The 19,241-nt window shown below is 43.0% G+C and overlaps 1 protein-coding gene across 5 annotated transcripts in view; it reads right to left on the bottom strand.

The window, feature by feature from the left end:
* ARHGEF3 (Rho guanine nucleotide exchange factor 3) overlaps positions 1–19,241 on the bottom strand; it is a 313,957-nt gene that overhangs the window by 36,316 nt on the left and 258,400 nt on the right. For all 5 annotated transcript variants that reach the window (XM_090283994.1, XM_090283993.1, XM_090283995.1 and 2 more), the window contains one exon: positions 4,976–5,083. In XM_090283994.1, coding sequence (XP_090140120.1) covers positions 4,976–5,083 — 108 coding nt within the window. The remainder of the gene's footprint in view (positions 1–4,975; positions 5,084–19,241) is intronic.

The raw sequence follows: 19,241 nt of genomic DNA, 5'->3' as shown, positions 1-19,241 counted from the left end.
TCTCCTCATCCTCCCTGCTCCTCAGGCTCCATCAGCATCCTATCCCATTCTAGCTGGTGAGAGAAGCAATCAGGCCATGAGATTATTATGGAGCTGCTAAGACTGGAAGTAATTCTGCAGAACTCGCACTGCATGCACCAATGTGACTGTTGGAAGAATTTGGGGGAATGGCTTTCTTCATGCTTTGAAGATCACCCTGCAAACAGAGCTGTCTAACTCTACAAACAACCAAAAGGGCATATTTCCATTTGCTGATCCCCCAAGGACACACTCGCAACATAAGCACATTGCTAAGTTCTCTCTGTCTATGTGTATAACCATTATGAGTAACTGTTCTGCTTCTGCTGGGTTGTTTCTGACCATAAATGGAGCATGGAGTTAGCTGCTTATCATGATATTTGAAAAAAGTAAATAAAAAATTATTTTGCTACAAATGAATCTTCGAGATTTTCAAAACTAATCTCCACATGTCAGATCCCTCCCTTGGGTCTGGTTTTCTCATCCTTGCTTGGCCTCAGTCTGTTGGATTTCAGACATGGCTTGATTTCTTTCTGTCCCAGTTCTCTAGGTCAATGCAAATTTTCAAGGTGATTAAACACTTCCTGCAGCAGTATGCCCTGTGTAGGATCTGGGTACGGCAGAAACAGGGGAAAAGAAATAAAGGTCGCCTAGGAAGCCAAAGGAAAGATTGTGAAGGTATGATAATGGGGACATTTTGTAGGTGACGGATGGCTACTCAGGTCTAGCTCGTTACTGCCCTGTCGAACAGAGGCCCAGCACCACTTCCTCAAGAGAAGTCAGAAGACTTCCGGCCAAGATGGAGGCGTAGACAGACATGCTGCGTCTTCCTCCACAACTGAGAAGGAATACAACTACCTCAAAACTATAAAACAAAGCAAAACAAAAAACTAGAAACCACCAGAAGTTCCAGAAAACCAAACTGCATGGAAGTCCAACAAACAAAGATATAAAGAAGAAATACTCATCTAGACAGGTAGGAGGGGCGCAGTCAGGGTGGAGATGACATGGTGTGGTGGTGGCAGCAGCCTCGGCAGTGGCAGGCTGGCAGAAAGCACAGTTACCTGTTTTAAAAAGTCAGGAGGGACATCTGCTCCTTACCAGCTCACGGTCCCAGCACCGGGAAAATCAAGCCTCATTGCTTCTGACTGTGCAAACCAGTGGGGGTTGTGGCGGAGGAAGAAACTGCCGGTTTCTCAGTGGAGTCTGCTTGTTTAAAGGGCCTCCACGGTCCTAAAACGTCCACAGAATCACCCACTCTGGGAACGACAGCCAGGGCAACAGCTAGAGAGGCACCAGTCCCATACAGAAGAGGGAGAAGTGCCTGAAAAAAGGGCAAATGCTGAGCAAGCGACATTGTTCCCTCTCAGACCCCTCCCCAACATACAGCGCCACAACGTTGTGAAACAGGTTGCCCTGTACTGATGAATCCCTAAGGCTCTGCCCCTTACAATATAACAGGAGTGACAATACCTAAGACACAGAGGCAAGCAAATACAGGAGTCTGTCAAGATGAGGAGACAGAGAAGTATGGCCCAAAAGGGGGAACAGATCAAGGTTCCAGTGGGAGAACTAAGTGACGAGGAGATAGCCGACCTAACAGATGAGGAGATAGCCAACCTAACAGAAACTTTGCAGGCAAGAAGGGACTGGCAAGAAGTATTCAATGTGATGAAAAGCAAGGGCCCACAACCAGGATTACTCTATTCAGTAAAGCTATCATTTAGAATGAAAGGGCAGATGAAGTGCTTCCCAGACAAGGTAAAGCTAAAAGAATTCATCATCGTCGGCAGCCGTCCGTCTCGAGAGACGATGGTGTAGCTTCTTAAGAGTCTATCTGCACCGCCGAGAATGGCTGTGCAGTCCGACTCAGGAGTGACACGGTATCTGTCTCCTCCCGTGTTGAATCGACATCTTGCGATGACGCTGGAGTGTCCTCTCCAGCGAAGCTGAAGCTACAGAGCCTGGGCAGGGTGATATGGAGGGTCTGCTGTTGCCCATGCAGCAGATCCCCCCTCTCTTCGCAGCTGAAGGGTCCAAGGGAAAGACGGAGTCAATACAGCTTGGCTTCAGGTGCGCCGCAGGAGTTGCCGGTGTTGACTACAATGTCAAACCGCCTTAGGGACTCCGGCTCCGGATTTTCTGTCGGGGTTTACTCCCTTAGCCTTTCCCCTGAAGAGGTATGCCGCAAGGCAGCGGAGGTTTTTTGGAGTCAGAGTTTTCCTTCTCTGATGTGCCCTGACTGGAAGATCGAACCAGCGACACTTAGCTCGCAGGCCGACGCTCAATCCACTGAGCCAAACCAGCCAGGGTAATTCATCATCACCAAGCCATTACTATATGAAATGTCAAAGGGACTTACTTAAGACCAGATTAGGAACAGAATCATAGATATGGGGATCATTTGGAGGGTTATAGCTGGGAGGGGGAAATGGGAGAAATGGGGAAATGGTGCAGGGATTAAGAAGCATAATTATTTCGTACAAAATAGGCAGGGGGAAGTTAAGAATAATATAGGAAAGGGTGAAGGCAAAGAACTTATATGCATGACCCATGGACATGAACTAACAGGGGTGGGATTGCTGAAGGGACGGGGTACTGGGCAGAGGGGGACAGAGGGGAAAAGAAAATTGAAACTATTGTAACAACATAATCAATAAAATATACTTAAAAAAAAAAGTCAGAAGTCCAAATTGTTACAAAGACTGTTTTGATTTTAAATGTTAGCTCAAAACACTGTGCAGCCAAACAAAACACAACTAGAGGGCCAGATGTGGCCATGAAGGTGCCAGAAAGCAGCTCTATCTAGAATGTAAGCAACAGGAGGGCAGGAAATAGAGCCTGGTGCGTGATGAGGACCCACTCAACACTTGTGGGATGAGAGAGGCCCTTCCTGGGGCAGAGGGATTACTGTGCTAAGAGAGATTACGGCAAGAGATGACTGGCAACACGGGGGGCTCATAATCAAGGGGGGGAATAAATACAGAGTAAATGAACTGAGCCACAGCCACTGGGATGGAAAGGAAAGGGTGAAATTGCAGTAGACAGGCTAAAGAATTTTCAAAAAGCAAAACTCAGCGAAAGACCAGATGTGCAGGACTAGGGTGGTGATGAATCTTCCAGGGGAAGCAAGCAATGAACTTGGCCGGAGGGCTGAGGGATGGTCACGGGGGAGAGAAGGTAAACACATTTTTCTCCACTAGCTTCAAAGCCCTTCATGGTTTCCCCAGACAACCTTAGTATTATTTTTTTCTCCTGTGTTCTCCTACAAAGGTGATCAGGGGATATCCAGGGCCCCAGAGGCCTAAGCACCGAGAGAAACAGAGCCAAACCTACAGCTAATTATGTGATGAGGTATTCATTCAGGAGAAACTGTTGGCAGAGTTAGCAGAGGAATGGGCACGGCGGGGGATAAGCACTGGAGAGGGATGGCATCTATAGGAAAGTGGCGAGAACAGCTTGTGCTAAACAGTCACGGCACGTTGGCTGAATGGTGTGGAAGCAAGATAGGAGAGGATGAGGGAGACTTAAATAGTTCTCGAGTCATAGCCTGTCATAGCATGGGACAAGCCTTGGGTTCCAGTCCACAATTTTCTTAATGACTCACAAAGTCAAGATAAAATGACTACAAAGAAAAGTATTCAGGACAAGTGAGAAATGGCAGACTGCAGTCTGCTTCTCAGCTAAACAAGGTGACCCTTTTCATGGCATGACATTTGCGGGCTTCAGTCTACAAGAGGACTTTTCTAATTATCAAACTGGGTGCATGGCCTTGGATAAATCTCAATTTTCACTTTAAAAGAAAACCTTTATAGGAATTTAAGAACAAGAACGACTACCACCACTTGTTAACCAAAGGATTATTACAGTAGGTAATATTTACTGCTTAGCTAACTAATTAGTAAAGTAGTGATTGCGGAGGACCAAGGCATGATACAAGCCCTTTAAAAGCACTATCTTGCTAATTGTAACAATGATTCTATAAAGGAGCTGGTGGCATCACCCCCAGTTTACCCATTAGGAATAAAAGCAAGACCTAGAAATGTTAAGGCATCTGCCCAAGGTGACAAAGTCTTTGAGTGACAGAGCTGAGGTCAGAACTGAGGTACTTTTCATTTCCAGGGCCCCTGTTCTAAGCCAGAGGTCAGCTCACATTTTCTGCAAAAGACCAGATAGCAAATATTTTTGGCCTTGTGGGCAATACGGTCTCTGTCACAACTACTTGACTCTGTCTCTCTAGTGCAAAAGCAGTCATAGACAACACAAACACTTGGGCATTCCTGTGTTCCAACAAAACATTGTTTATGGACACTGAAATTTGAATATCATATAATTTTCACGTGCAGTGAAGTACCATTCCTCTTCTGACCTTTCCCACCTAAAAAAGTAAAAAATATTCCTAGCTCATGGGGCATAAGAAGACAGAAGGTGGGTTGGATTTTTTTCCATGTGCTATAATTTGCAAATCCTGATCTAAGCCAGGAGGGCTCTCTTCCCTCTGGCTCACATCATGTGCTGGTTTCCTTAGAAGGCCCATAGATATTTTAGGACAAAACCTGTGAGAGCATGTCTGAATGGGGCACATGACTTGGAAATACAATTGTGAGAAAAGACGGGACAGAGATGACTCCTCAAGTTACTCCTCTCTCAAAGGACGTTGCCTAACCCCAGTTTACACCTTGAAAATACCTCTTTCTTCCTTTTAGTCCCCTCCCTGCTCCCTCCTATTGAAATAAACCATGATTCAAGTCAATCTGAAACCAGGGCAGATTCTCCATAGAACAGAAATGCCCATCCTTCACAACATGGTTTTCTGCAAACATGAACCCACTGTGCCCTTCTTTTTTTAAAAGAAAATAATTTACTTATTTGTTTTTATTTATTTATTTATTTTATTTTTTTAGAGAGAGGGGAAAGGAGACAGAGAGGGAGAGAAACATCACTGTGCCCTTCTTACCTGTAGGGTTTGGCTGAAGCGCTTTAACGGTGTAGCCTTCACGGGCGGGATGAGGTTTGCTAGTGATGTGACTCTGGAGAGGGGTTTGACTCGTTTATTACTAGGCTCCTGTAAGATTGAAAAGAAAGGAAAATGTCAAGGTCAATTATGAAGAAAACATAACTACACCACAAAGTCGTGTCCCACTCCATGAGCTGCTGGCTGCACACCGATCTAGGAAATGTAACCGGTGCCTGTCTCACTCCAGCTGTGCGGAGATGACCTGACTTAGGAGCCAGGGAAGGAGAAATGGCAGGGAGATGTCAACAAAAGCAGCCTCTGAGTGGGCAGCAAAGGGACCCAGTTCTGGTCCCTACTCTCACTCCCAATAGCTGCCGGCTTCTAACTCGGAAGCTTCCACTCAGTAAAATCATTCTCCCCAACCCCTCCTGTAGAGAAAAACTGCCTCAGATTTCCCATCCAATGACCTTGTCAGGCAGTGGTCTTTGATATTTCTGGTTTCTTCTTTTGAAAAACCTCTTCTCCACCTTGCCTAAAACCACTCTCCAAATTTCTTTTATGCAATAGATTTTCTAAAGCACAACGAATCTTTTAATTAAATTTTAAAATATTTTAAAGATGTCCCATTACTGGGCACTTAAAAAATCATATTTACATCTTCAGTATATTTGAAATGTACATATTATTAATTATAAAGAACAATCAGATGGCAAAAGAAAATGCACCAAGAAAAAACCCTACTGTAGATATCAATTTTTATACTACAGAGAACCACAAGTTTTGAAAATCACCTCCACATAAAACATTTGCATGTCTGCAAGTTACCTGAAACTAAGCTGACAGATGAGAGGGAGCCTATCCATTCCAGTGACTTTGCGGACCAGAATCATATAAATAAAACAACAGGCTGGAAGACAGAGATGACAAACAAAACATCTTACAAGGACAAAGAAGACAGTTACCCTTGTCTTCCTAAGCTCCATTGGACCTGCAGTAGATGCTGGACACCACCCGAAGACACCAAATTTTAATGGAAAAAGCCAAAGGTGACAAATGTTGTGGTGAACCTCAATCATTTCCAGAGGTACTCTCAAGATGCTCATCTTTCTTTTTCAGCCATTACTTTCTTTCAAAGTTTCGAGGGTTAAGTCAAAACTTCAGATTCTCCAGGACATCCCTGCAGGGTGTTTTGAACATAGTAGGTGCTTGGGAAAATTTTGCCTGGTTTTAGAATTCTGCCAACAAACTCTCATGTCATTTCATGCCCTTGTCAGCCTCAGAAATCAGAAGCCTTCTTTGAAATACACCCAACTTTCCTGGCATTTAAATAGAAAAGTTAAAAGACTAAACGGAAAATACGAAAACAATTCCACAATGTGGCCAGGAGTGACTTCATGTGAAGCAGTAAAATACTTTTCCAAGACAGAGAATAAATCCGGGCTGCCGGTTACCTCTCTAGCGTCCCGGCTTGCTGAGTTGAACAGACATCAGGAAACTCTCTGAACACTGGGAAGGCTCAGTTCCAAAATGCAAAAGATGAATCTCTCAACATGAGAGACATCACATTCTAATTCTTGAAGTGCTTGAGAGAAAGATGCAATAGCCCTGCTGCTTCCAGGTGACAGTGCCCTTCAGGATGCTCTCCTGCCAATTCCTGTCCCCAGAGGAGGACTTTAAAAATACGTTGTACGTCAGAGCTGCATCACTGGCACAATGAATCCACATGCGTACATATGTGCACAGTCTTGAGCATCCCCTGAATTTCTCTAAATGGCTCCTGCTTTGGGCTGGAAATGCCAGCGTTGTGATATCACCACCTTTTGTGAGATGAACTGCACTGCAGCAAGTGACATGGGAGATTTCCTGAGGTGGGGGGTGGGGAGGCAGAACTTGGTCTCAGATAATCAGAGCCCGGAGACTCCTGGGTGTCTGTTCCTTTAATGGTTAAAGCTGATGGGTCACAGAGTCTGTATCAGAATGGGTAGATTGAAGGGCAAATGCCAATTGAGTACTCTTCCTTTAAAAAGGGGAAGGGAACATTGCACGCTTGGCAGGATAGGAGAAGATTCAGCTCTGTTCCACCTGCTGTGTCATCTTTTCTAAGGTTCTGCTGACTTGGCTGTCCATTTTACATGACCCAGGCAGATGGGTGTTTTCTGCACAGCTACAAAGTGTATGCATGATGCAAACACCAGCTCCTCTGCAGGTTGTGCCGCTTGTGCAGTGCTGCTGCATGAGATTGTAATTAAACTCCTTTCTTAAGGCACTGACCAGTAAACATCAGGCTGCTCTCTGGCATTGTGACATTCCCGAGTAACAAGCTATTGAACTAGAAACTATTGTTGCGTGATTTAGTGCTGTGATCCAGCAAAGTGGGCAGATGCAGTTTCAAAACCAGAACATTTACAGGTTACTGGATCTATGAAGGAGGTTTCACATCTGACCCACAAGTGAAGTATGAATTATGGTGTCTCCTTGAGGGTTTAAGTGAGAACAGGAGATTTAAAAAAAATCTTGGCCTAATTTGATTTTTCTTTTCCATTTACTCAGTATGTTTCCAGCTACATTTTACTGCTGTCTAAAAAGAACCCTCAGGGAAAATGTTTCCAGATTCTAGTTAAATAGCTCTACTCAGGTATAGCAAATGCAATACCAGCGTTGCTTCTAAGCTTTACAGAGAGATGACAGGATGCGACCTGCAGAGGCTGCCTAGTCCAACAACTCAGCTGCCAGACCAAGCTGGGCAAGGTCCATGCTAAACCCAGGAACAAGGTGTCCTGTTTCAAGTGCAGACACTATCTCCACCATGCAATTGTAAGACACAGCAGAAGGGCATCTCACTAAAGAAGTTTAAAAAAGAAAAGTAAAAGGCATTGCATGTTTTGTGTAGGCAGCATTTTCCGAATAACAACAGTTCTGTTGTATCTTTTCCAGACAGCCTTATAGTTTTTTGTTTTTCTTGTCTTATTGCACTTATTGTTGATTACAAGCTGAGACAGAGGGTACACTAGTCTAATTCCTGAATCCAAAGTGATTATTATGAATATTTCATCCTTAAGTATTATGTTTCTTGAAGGCATAGAAAAGATACCCTTTTTTCAAGTAGAGAAATTTCCCTTCTATGCTAAGTTTGCTGTGAATTTTTATCATGGATCGGTATTAATTCTTATCCAATTTTTTTCTTCATTTTTTCAGAGGATAAGGAAGGGAGAAAAAAGAAAGGAAAAAAAGGAGGGAAAGGTGGGAGGACAGGGAGAATAAAGAAAGGCATGGATGTAATATTTTTTTTCATAAAGGAATTGATTCAGAAATTTAAAATAACTCTTGTGCTTGAATTATAAACAAGGGGGAATAAAGCTCTGTATGTAATTTTATTTTTAATGTGGGCTTTAATTTAATAGATTTTAATATTTCTTCCCTAGGGGATACAATAATTTTTATCTTCTCCTCATTCTTCCCTTCAAGAGATAAAAACCAAAGCAGATAACATACAATGTAAGAAAATGCCTGTCAGAGCAATGTGATCTAGCACAATTAAAAAATTTTTTAATTTTTTAATCCTCACCCAGGGATGTTTATTGCTTTTAAGAGAAAGGAAGAGGGGGTAAACACAGAGAGAGAGACAAAGAGAGACAAAGAGAGAGAGAGAGAAACATTGATGTGCAAGAGAAATATCAATTGGTATCTCCCACATACTCCCCAACCAGGTTTGAACCCACAACCTAGTTACATGCGCACAAGATGGAACCCACAACAATTCGGTGTATGGGAGGATGCCACCTGGCCAGGGCTAGCACAATTTTTTTATTTCCTCAAAAATAGTTCAGTTCTAATAGGCATGACATAAAGGAACCCTCACTCATTCTCCCTGCACTTCATTTTTGCACCCAAAGTGGGGTTGGGAGCAGTAGGACGGCCTTCCACACCATGTTTGTAGTTGCCTCGAGACACCCTTCACTGAGCCATAAACAGCCCAGGAGGGGCCAGAAACACAGCCATAGGTGCAGGCCTTAGATTGCCCCTATGCAAGGCACCACTACTCTTGGCTGCTCTATACCTGGCCAGGAGCAAGGGAGCGGAGGATCAATTGTGCTAGCAGATGCTTTTGCCCATGAGTTGCTGGAGTCATAAAAAATGCCTTTCCAGTGCTTGGAAATACCAGGAAAATGTTACATAGGGCTTCATCTGCAGAACAGGAGGTGTGTTGGGAACTGCATACCCAGGGGTCAAGTTTCACCTACTCAGTAACCTTCACATCATCTTCATGTTAAAAAGGAAGTTAAAGTGCCGATTGGTGTGGCTAAGTGGATTGAGTGCCAGCCTGCGAACTGAAAGGTCACCAGTTTGATTCCCAGTTAGGGCACATGCCTGGGTTGCAGGCCAGGTCCCCAGTTGGGGGTGTGTGAGAGGCAACCACACATTAATGTTTCCCTCCCTCTCTCCTTCCTTTTTTTCCCCTCTCTAAAAATAAAATAAAATATTTCTTTAAAAAAAGGAAGTTACAATCTCAGAGTGATGAGCTAACATTTGTTGTAGGGACTTAGCTCTTCAGAGATATTTACTAAGTTATTTCTCCAAACATTCCTGCAAGGCAACGACTATTATCCTCATTTTAAAGATGGGGAAACTGAGGCATGAAGCAAGCAGCTTTCTTAAAGTCATTCAGCTCAAAAGGTAGCCAGAATTTAAATCTAAGCAGCTGGCTCCAGAACCCATGCCCTACACCAGAGCTTGGCTCCTTTTTCCTGTAAGGAGCCAGATAGTAAATATTTTAGGCTTTATGGACCATCTAGTTTCTGTCAGGCCTACTCATCTCTGCCATCAGCTGTAAACAGTAAGTAAATAAATCAGTGTGGTTATGTACCATTAAGCCATTATCTGTAGACACCAAAATTCAAAATTTCCCATAATCTTCACATGTCACAAAATATTCTTCTTTCGCTTTTTTCAATCATTAAACAATATATAGAAACCATTTTGAGTTTCAGGGCCAAAGGAAGTGGGCCGTATTGCTATGCTACTGCTGCCATTATCGGAATCACATCCTGTGTCAGGGGCCTTCAGCCTTAGCGTTCTACGGTGATATACCCCCAAAATGACACTCCCAGCACGACACCCTCCCACAGGCACACCTAGCCCTCAGCTCCAGCAGAGAGCACAGGCTCTATCTGCATCTTCTCCCTGGGGCTAGACATGCTGGGTCCTCCCCTTGATAAGCAGGGAATATATCTGACTTACCTTTTATATGAGTAACCCCAACCTACTGCATTTTATTTTAACTTCCAAACAAATCAGCCTGAAGAAAACACAAACTTTCCTGACTATTAATATACACAAATAAAGGACATAAAAAATATGATGCTTGGGATCTGCTTCAGAGTAACTTGAGGTTGGAGAAAGGGAATGTGTAGGAAACGAGACTGATCGCAGGTTGATAACTGTCAAAGCCAGGTGGGCATCAGACACAGGGGACTCAGTGTGTAGTTCTAGCTATCCTACGTAGTCAAATTCTCCATAATAATAAGTTTTATTTTAATAAACAGAAAACTGTTTTTGCAAATGTACCAGTGAATGCTAACTGGAGCAGACAGATGCAATCTGAGATTTTTACGCTAGTTGTGAATGAGGACCTAGTAAGAAAGGATACCAAAGAGACAGACACTGAATGTAATTAGAAAAACCTGGTAAAACTTTAAAAAAATGTCTCACTACTGAATTTCAATAATTCTCAACTAATAAAGACCAAAATAGGGAAAGTTCCACATAGCTGGGAGATCAAAAGCTGGGAGAGTTACCTCAAAATATTTAAATTTAAAGATGGACATCCCCATGGAGAGGCACCAATACAGCCACCAGACTCCCTGTTTTAGTCTATTGACTGGTTTTCCTTTTTAAAAATTTGCTCTCATTAAGAAACCTAACAACAGGCTCCCAATCACTGAACTTCACAACATAAAACAATCTGGTGGAGTTCAACTCTGATTTATTTTAGAAACAATAGAGAGAAAACAGGAGCCATTCAAGATTGTACTACACATGGAGAGGAAACCTGTTCTGTTGTATTTACTTTAATTCATCAATGTGCTTTGCTTCCTCCATGACTGTCCCCCAAATTCATGTTTTTCTCTCCACTTCCACAACAGCACCATCTTCTACTAAGAAAGCTAAGCTCTCCCATCCTGCCAGATCCTCACTCCCACTCTACCTCTCTCCAGTCAAATAAATGTGAAGTTCATTACTCTACGATTATCTCAATTTTACCACCCTCTTCCTTAGGGCCAAAGAGCAGTTCACATTGTTTTACAGTTTATGCCCAAGATTCTGAGCCTTCAAAACTTCTAGGTCACGACAAATATCCTGGTGCTCTCACTTCTTTTGACACCTCCTATTTCCAAGGCTTTCCTACCCTTCCAGGGCCTCTCACTGACTCACTGGCTATTTCTTTGACTCCTGCCTCTGCCTCCCTCCAAGCCAGAAGCTTTACTTCAAATTGCCCCATTCCTCCCCTTTGTGGGGACATGACAGCTTGCTTTGTATCTTGCCCCTCAAAAGAATTCCAGCAGATTCTCCCTCCTGGTTAATGTTTTTTTGTTTTTGTTTTTAAACTTAATGATACATATATTCATCTATCTATCTACCTATTTATCTATTTTAGTCTGGCTCTCATACTTATTAGCTGGGTGATCTTGGGCAAGTTACCTGCCCACAGTTTCTTCAACTAAAAAATGGGAAAACAGTCCTCTCATAATGCAGTAGTGAGAATTCTGTGGGTCAAAGCTATCATTTATTGGGAACTTATCATCTGTGTCAGGCAGTGGGCTAAGAGTTTCCTAAGGGTTTGCTCATGGTGTCATCAGAACATCCTAATGAGAGAGCTAGTATCATTATCCTCATTTTATAGATGAGTAAGTTGACGTTCAATGAGCATAAGTACTTATACAGGTCACATATCTCAGGTGGCAGAGGCAAGATGTGGATCATATACTGGACCATACACCTCTGCTAAACTATTCTGCCCAAGAGATAAGATGAATATATAGCACAGTGCTTTATGAAAAGCAAGCTCTCAATGAACACAGCCTCAAATAGGACTAAAAGTTGGTATGTTGTTACTAGATTATTCCTCTTCCCCATCCCCTTTGCTTCTAAGAACAGGTGAGTTTGTCTAATCACTCAATGTATGCATGCTCTTTTCTAAAAATTTTATTTTCCAATAATTTTAGATTTATAGGAGTGTTGCAAAAATAGTACAGAGTGCTCTGGAATGCACTTTACAGCCCACTTCCACTAATACTAACATCTTACGTAACCATGGTATATTTATCAAAACTAAGGTATTAGCATTGCTACAACATTATTAACTGAACCATTAAAGGGTTTTACCAGTTTTCCCACTCATGTCCTTTTTCTGTTTTAGGATCTCTGTCTTTTATGACATCAATACTTTTGAAGAGTACTAGTCTGGTTTTTGTAGAATGTCTCTCAATTTAGATTTGCTTGATGTTTTCTCATGGTTAGATTCAGATAATAAGTACACTTTTGGCAAGAATACAACAAGTGATGTGCCCTTCTTGGTGCAGCACATCAGGGGTACATTATGTCACTATATCTTATTACTGCTGATATAAACTTTGACCTGTTGGATAAGGTGGTGTTATGGGTTCAACTGTGTCCCCACAAACAGATATGTTGAAGCTCTACCCCCAAACCTGTGAATGTCACCCTATATGGAAATAGGATCTTTGCAGACATAGTCAAGTTAGGATGGAGTCATCCTAGATGACAGTAGGACTTAAATCCAACACTGGTGTCCTTATAAAAAGGGAAATTTATACAGACACACACACAGAGAATGCCATGTGATGACAAAAACAGCAACTGGACTGATTTATCTACAACACAAAAAACACCAAAGACTGACAGCAAACACCAGAACCTAGGAAGAGGCAGGAAAGGATTATCCTGCGGGTTTCAGAGATATCACAGCCATGGCAAGACATAAATTTTGGGCTTCTAGTCTCCATAGAAGTGACAAATACAGTTTTGCTTTTCTAAGCCACCGGCTTGTGGTACTTCGTTACAGCAGCCCTAGGAAACTAATACAGGACGTATCTGTTGGATTTCTTGATTGGGAAGTCACTAGTACGCTACTCTGCCCTTATCTGTGGGGGAGATGTTCCAAGATCCCCAGCGGATGCCTGAAGTGCTGGATTGTACTGAACAACATATTGATATATATGATGCTTTTTCCTATACATACATGCCTATGATAGCTTTATGCCTTTATTATCCTAAGCACTTATAATGCACTGTAGTCATAAGTTTTGCAGTTCTTTTTCCTTCTTCACAATTTCACAGAAGATTCATTCTTGCCATAGAGCTGAGCGATGCCAGCATACTTTTTTTTTTCCTTTCCTTAAGTACAGAACTTCCAACTTTTCACTTAAAGGAAACACTTTATGGTTTCTCTTTGGCATATCCAAATTGCCAGCATCACTACTTTAGTGCTTTGTGGTCATTATTAAATAAAATAAGGGTGACTTGAACACAAGTACTGTAATACCACGATAGTTGATCTGATAACTGAGAGGCTACTAACTGACTAATGGGCAGGGCATGTACACAGCATCGATTTGTTGGACAAAGGGATGATTCATACCCTGGGCAGGATGGAGCAGGACAGCACGAGATTTCATTACGCTACTCAGAGCACTGTGCAATTTAAAACTTATGAATTGTTTATTTCTGGAATTTTCCATTTAATAATTTGGACTATGGTAGACAGCAGGTAACTGAAATAGCAGAAAGCGAAACCGTGGATAAGGGGAGACTATTGCACTCTTTGTAATGAATACATAGCTTGGAAGAGATACTTTGTGACTATGTGCATCCTTTTAAATCCTGTTCTGTGAGTGTTTACCTAGCATCTACAAAGTGGGCTTCATTGAGTGTACAGGTGTCATCCCTAGGAGAATGTCTCCCAGCTGAACAGGGAGAACCAGAAGGTTGATCCAGTGCCCAAGAGAGTCAGTGTTGGCTGGAGCAGGCAAGGAGTAGGGCAGGTGGTCAGCAAGCTGGGTCTCCCCAGGTGGCTGCAGGATACAGAGGCAGCAATGAGGAGGTCTGAGCAAGAGAAGTGCGGCTGCAGAAACAAGAAGGGGAGCTTCTCTGGAGCCTGAAAGTGACTATTTACCTTATTTTTTGAAAGCTGAAAAAGACAACTGAAATAATGATTTCTAACTCCAAAATTTCCATTCAACGTATTTTTTCTGTTCTCTTTTCTCTGGCATAGAGCTAACTGGCCTGCTGTCATTTGTTACCAGAAATTGAAAGGCAAATAATGAGGCCCAGATTCCAACAGAAACCTGGCTTCATTGATTAGGCCAAACACATTTCAGAATTATTGATTTCTAACCTATAAGGTAAGCAAAAGATTTTCAAACTCAGAACTATAATTTTCCCCTAGAGATGCTTACCAGTGATTTCAACCAAAGGACTACAGATTTTGTGTACTTTGATAAACTACCAGGAACAGCTCCGGGAGGGAGCCCTGATACCTTTGTCTAGGCTACTGTCAAAGGGTGGAGGCCACATCCTTCTGTTTATTTCTCCAGGAGTCAGGTTGCCTTACACCAGCATCCAAAGGAGATCTGATTTTCTCTTTGATAAAATGACCCAAAGTTCCTTCCCTCTCTGTAAGGAAAACATCCCAATTTTCTTCTTTAAAAGGAAAAACAAAGGCTGGGTTTTTGTTGTTGTTGTTTCTGGGGGGTGGGGGTGTTTTTTGCTAATGGGGATTAAGAAAAGCCTGGAAAAATAAAACCACAGAACACTCTGAGGTAGTTCAGTCTCCTGGCCACACTGCAGACAGGATGTTGGACTGTGGTGAAGACCTGACAATTTCTCCAGCTGTGCCTCACTGCCCCACCCCCCATTCACACTAGAAATGCTAAAAAGCATATATGATGGAGACATCATAAAATGGTTTGGACAAATCCACAAATCAAACTATCAACTCTCAGAGCCATACCACTGAATACATTAAAGTTGGAAAGGTTGTATTTATTCCCTGTATAGCAAGTCTGTCTTGGCCCAAGCCATTCAGTCTGCACCAAAGGTCCAATCAGCAGCTCCAGCATCTGGCCAAGATCAGTCTGTGTAGTGGTTGTTTTTAGAAGAACCTTAGTTAAGGGAGAGCATCAGGGGGACATTTAACTGAGCTCAGACAATGCCAGCATGAGTCTCTGAAAGCCTGCTCAGTCTCTGCCCCAAACACTGCTTCCTGTATAGTGCAAATAAAAAAGTGAAGATTGAAAGAAATCACACTTTATGGCAATTTCTATGGCCATGCTGGCTCCTTTCCCTCCAGGCTTCCCTGCTTCCTTCAGGTACAAAATATGCTAGCCAAAATATTAATAGCTCTCTAATGTTGGTATAAACTGAATGACAAAATAAAGGAAAGGTGGGGTGTAGAGCAAGCTAGATGGATTTCATCAAGTATACATGCCCTGGAAGAGCAATTAATTTTACTACAAACTCTGAGAGGGCATACAGTTTTCTTTCTGAGGGAAGACCTCAAGCAAGTTATTATCTTTATTCTTCAAATTATCATTGACCTTTTCCCTCCACATTGTAAAAGTAACCTGTCCTACTTGTCTGCCATAGGGAAATTCATTTTTGCTGAATGATAGTTTATGGCCTAAAAAAGGAAAAGAACCTTGGGGAAAAATTCAGTAAAATGTAGGACTCTGAGAGCTGAAGAGGCAGCAGCAACCTAGCTTACAGAGCATAATCTCTCAGCAGTGCCAGTAAAATAAAACAGAACCGCTGTTTCAGACACTGTATTTTTGGCTAAGGTTTCACTCTTCAATTACTTTCAGTTATTCATTTCAGTCAACATTATAAGGGTAAGTCAACATTTGTCCTGGCAGCAAGCCCAAATTTGTTATTTTATTAGTCTGCTACTGGTTAAATTGGCCCAAGATTAAACACATCTAACAAACAGCCCTAAAATATTGAAGTTTAGTAGAAAACCACATTCAAGTTCTCTTACACAGGATGTTACTATTACTTAACCTTGGGCAGAAGGAGAAATGCACACCCACACCCCAATAAGTTCCTTTTAGCAAACGCCAGCTCACTGCCTGAAACTCATTTTGGTCATGCCCAGACATGGCACTACAGGCCTTCAGAGAAGGAGGAAGCCAAATATTTAGCTCTCTCTGCAGTCCCTGGCTCTCCGTCTGCCTTTGAAAGTCAAGCAAAGCTCTTGTGCTGTCGAGGCAGCAACGGCCAGATGATCAGAGCTGACGCACTTCAATAACCTAACCTGAGAAGTATGAGGGCTGCTAGCAGAGTCGTGCTGCTGTGGTCCTTACAGGAAGGTCAGCCGTGGGCGCAGAAGATGTGTTCTCATGATTAGATTGACGTTAAGCATTTATGGCAAGAATGCCACAGAAGTGATGTGCCCACTAGGCTACAACCATGTCCAGGTCTGGAAAATGGGGCCAAAGCTGCACATCACAGGTTGGAGGGTGCCAACAAGGCACCTGAGGTGGCAGTGGTGGCCCAGTCACAGCCACAGGGCCAGGAGGAAGGCTTCTGTGGCTCTCGGGTTTCCCAGTCAGTCATTTCCTACTGACTTCTTGGAAACACCTTAGGTGGGATACAAATTCTGTATTTGTTTATCACAGTAAAAGGGATTCCCTGGCTTCCCCTTGCACTAGGTTGGAGAGGAAGGGGGAGAACTATGCCACTGGGGATTCCTCCAATGCTCAGGGTTGAGAACTGTTGTGTACAGACACCAAGGACATTTGCTGAGGCTTCCCAGAACTTAGGAATAAGCCGAAAGTCTCTGTAACAAGTGACAAAGTTCTTATTACTCTGGCTCAGAGAATGTTGATTCTTTGCAAAGGACCTAAGGATGATAGGAGGCAACCTTTCTGAGCACAGGACCCTATGGTCTCAGTACCCTATGACTTTGGGCCAACAGTGTAACTTCCTCAGGCCTTTTCTCCCCGTGAAGTCAGGGGTGATTCTCCTATTCCCTCATGGTGCTGTTGGAAACATGACATAAGATCATGTCTGCAATGTGCGTGGTACAAACCTGCCCTAAAGGCCCCCCCCCCCCCCACCCTTCTCTCCTGCCCGTGTTCATTCTGCACTGGATCTTCCCTTGGGCCTCCAGGGGACAAAGATGGAGCTCCATGCCACCTGCCACAATCTCACCAAAGACATGCTCTGACCACTCAATGACTATGAGACAAGTATTTTGATTTCACATTCCTGCCTCCCTTTCTTCCTGAACCTTTACCATCTGTTTAGTCAAGCTCTGGCTAAATAGAGCAAAACTGGGAGTGGTTTGGCAGGATTCATGACTACATCACTAAGAAGAGGAAAACTTTAGCCTTGAAATCCCAAGATAAGAACCTGAGTGGGGGACGAGAACCCAAGCAGGTAGGTCTTGATGTCTGCTTCCAACCCCTCCTACTGCAATCTGCATTGCTGAATTATGGGCTAGAAAAACTGGTCTCCAATCTGGCCACATCCCATAACTATCTGAGATTCGGCAATGATAGGAACTCAGCGATACTGATTGACTCAATGACAGGCCTTCAACCCATGTCAGATGTTCAAGATGGAATTTCTCCCCCAAATAACACGTTACCTTTGGCTTCCAGAAAGGACTACACAGATCTACTGACATGTTCTCTATCATGTTCCTGTCATCCCTTGAAGCTCAGCGTTAACTTCTCAGAAGAGGGGGAAAAAGTACAGAGATGAAAAAGGATGCCGAACTCTTACTGTCCCAAAGGAAGGACAGACTAGACTGTTCCAGCTAAATCTGGTATGACCCGACACATCTCAGGCAAGCAAAACAGACAGCCAGGCCCACCATCTGACTGAGAACTAGGCTGGAACCAGGGGTCCCACAGGAAGCCGCTGGGTAAAACCTAGAGGAACATCTGACTGAGGACCCTGGGTCTGTAGTAGGAAAACGTGGATTCCCATTTCATGTCGCCCAGTCAGCTTCTATTTTTGAGCACAATAATTTTGAGCAGACAATCTTTACAGAGATGAAACATAAAAATACATCTGCCATGCTCCTTGGCAATACTCAGCTATCTCTCCATTGCTTCTACCCATTTGGTCCACGTGCATTCTCAGAGCACATGCCCTCACTTAGAACCTGTAACACTGCATTTGGATGTTTTTAGTACAGTCTGCTCTCAACCGAGTAGAGAATACACTGAAACCTGATTGTTCAAAATGGAAAAAGCTACCAGTCACAGAGCCACAAGGGATTGATTGAATTGGGAAAAAATTAAAAGTTTTAACTTTCCTGTTTTCAGCGTTCAGCTGATACCTTACCACCCACTGAGCAGTGGTATGTAGAAAAACAAGGTACAAAGCATGCTGTTCAGGAAACTGAACACACGCAGAACACAACACTGACTTTATTTGAGACAGTTTTCATTCTGTAGCACATTAGTAATCACAGGAATTAAAAAATGCTCACTAACAATGGATTTTTCCAAAGGCTCATAACTAACACTGGCTCTCAGTGCTGTACATTTGCAACGCTGAAACACAGTGATTATGTGTCATTTCTAACTCTCAGCAATTAATATGCAACCAGATGTATCATTATCTTCAGTCTATTAAAATTCAGAAGCCTGTGAATCTGAAAAAGAACGTATCACCGCAAAAGCAAATGAAGGAGTCAGAGCCTCAGAGACCCAGCTGTGGTCCGCAGTCACTTGCAGCTCATTTCAGTCACAAAGAGAACATGAGTAGACAATGGCAAGTGACTTAAAAGAAGCAAATACAAACCTGTGATTTGACTTTTTCGTTTTGTGAAAAACGTTGGTTTAGCCATTGGACCGTCAATGCTAAGGGGTGCCAATAAAAGTTTCCAGAAGAAACAAAGGCAGTTTTGTGGTAAAAGAAAAATACTATTTATTCTTGAGGTTAAGTACTCTGGTGGCAGAAAGGGGCAAAGTTCCCATGAATTTTCAAGCATAGGCCATCCATAGAGGGGCAGGTCCCTTTAGGAGGCTACAGGGGGTCTAACTTGGCAAGATTTCCCTGGAAAAGTTTCCCCAAGGGCCCCCTGGCAGGCATTTCCTCCTTCTCCACCATTTAGGAGTCAGGCTCTGGGCTGCTCCTGAATTTACTAAGCAGACTGTGAAGCGGGGTGTCAGGGGCTGCCTGAACCTGCAAAGCCTCCTGAATCGCTATCAAATATATTCCATGCTACCCACTC

The sequence above is a fragment of the Furipterus horrens genome, unplaced genomic scaffold, assembly GCF_987537825.1.
Source record: "Furipterus horrens unplaced genomic scaffold, mFurHor1.1.pri manual_scaffold_7, whole genome shotgun sequence".
In the NCBI taxonomy this organism is placed as follows: Eukaryota; Metazoa; Chordata; class Mammalia; order Chiroptera; family Furipteridae; genus Furipterus; species Furipterus horrens.
This window is presented reverse-complemented; position numbering and strand designations above follow the sequence as displayed.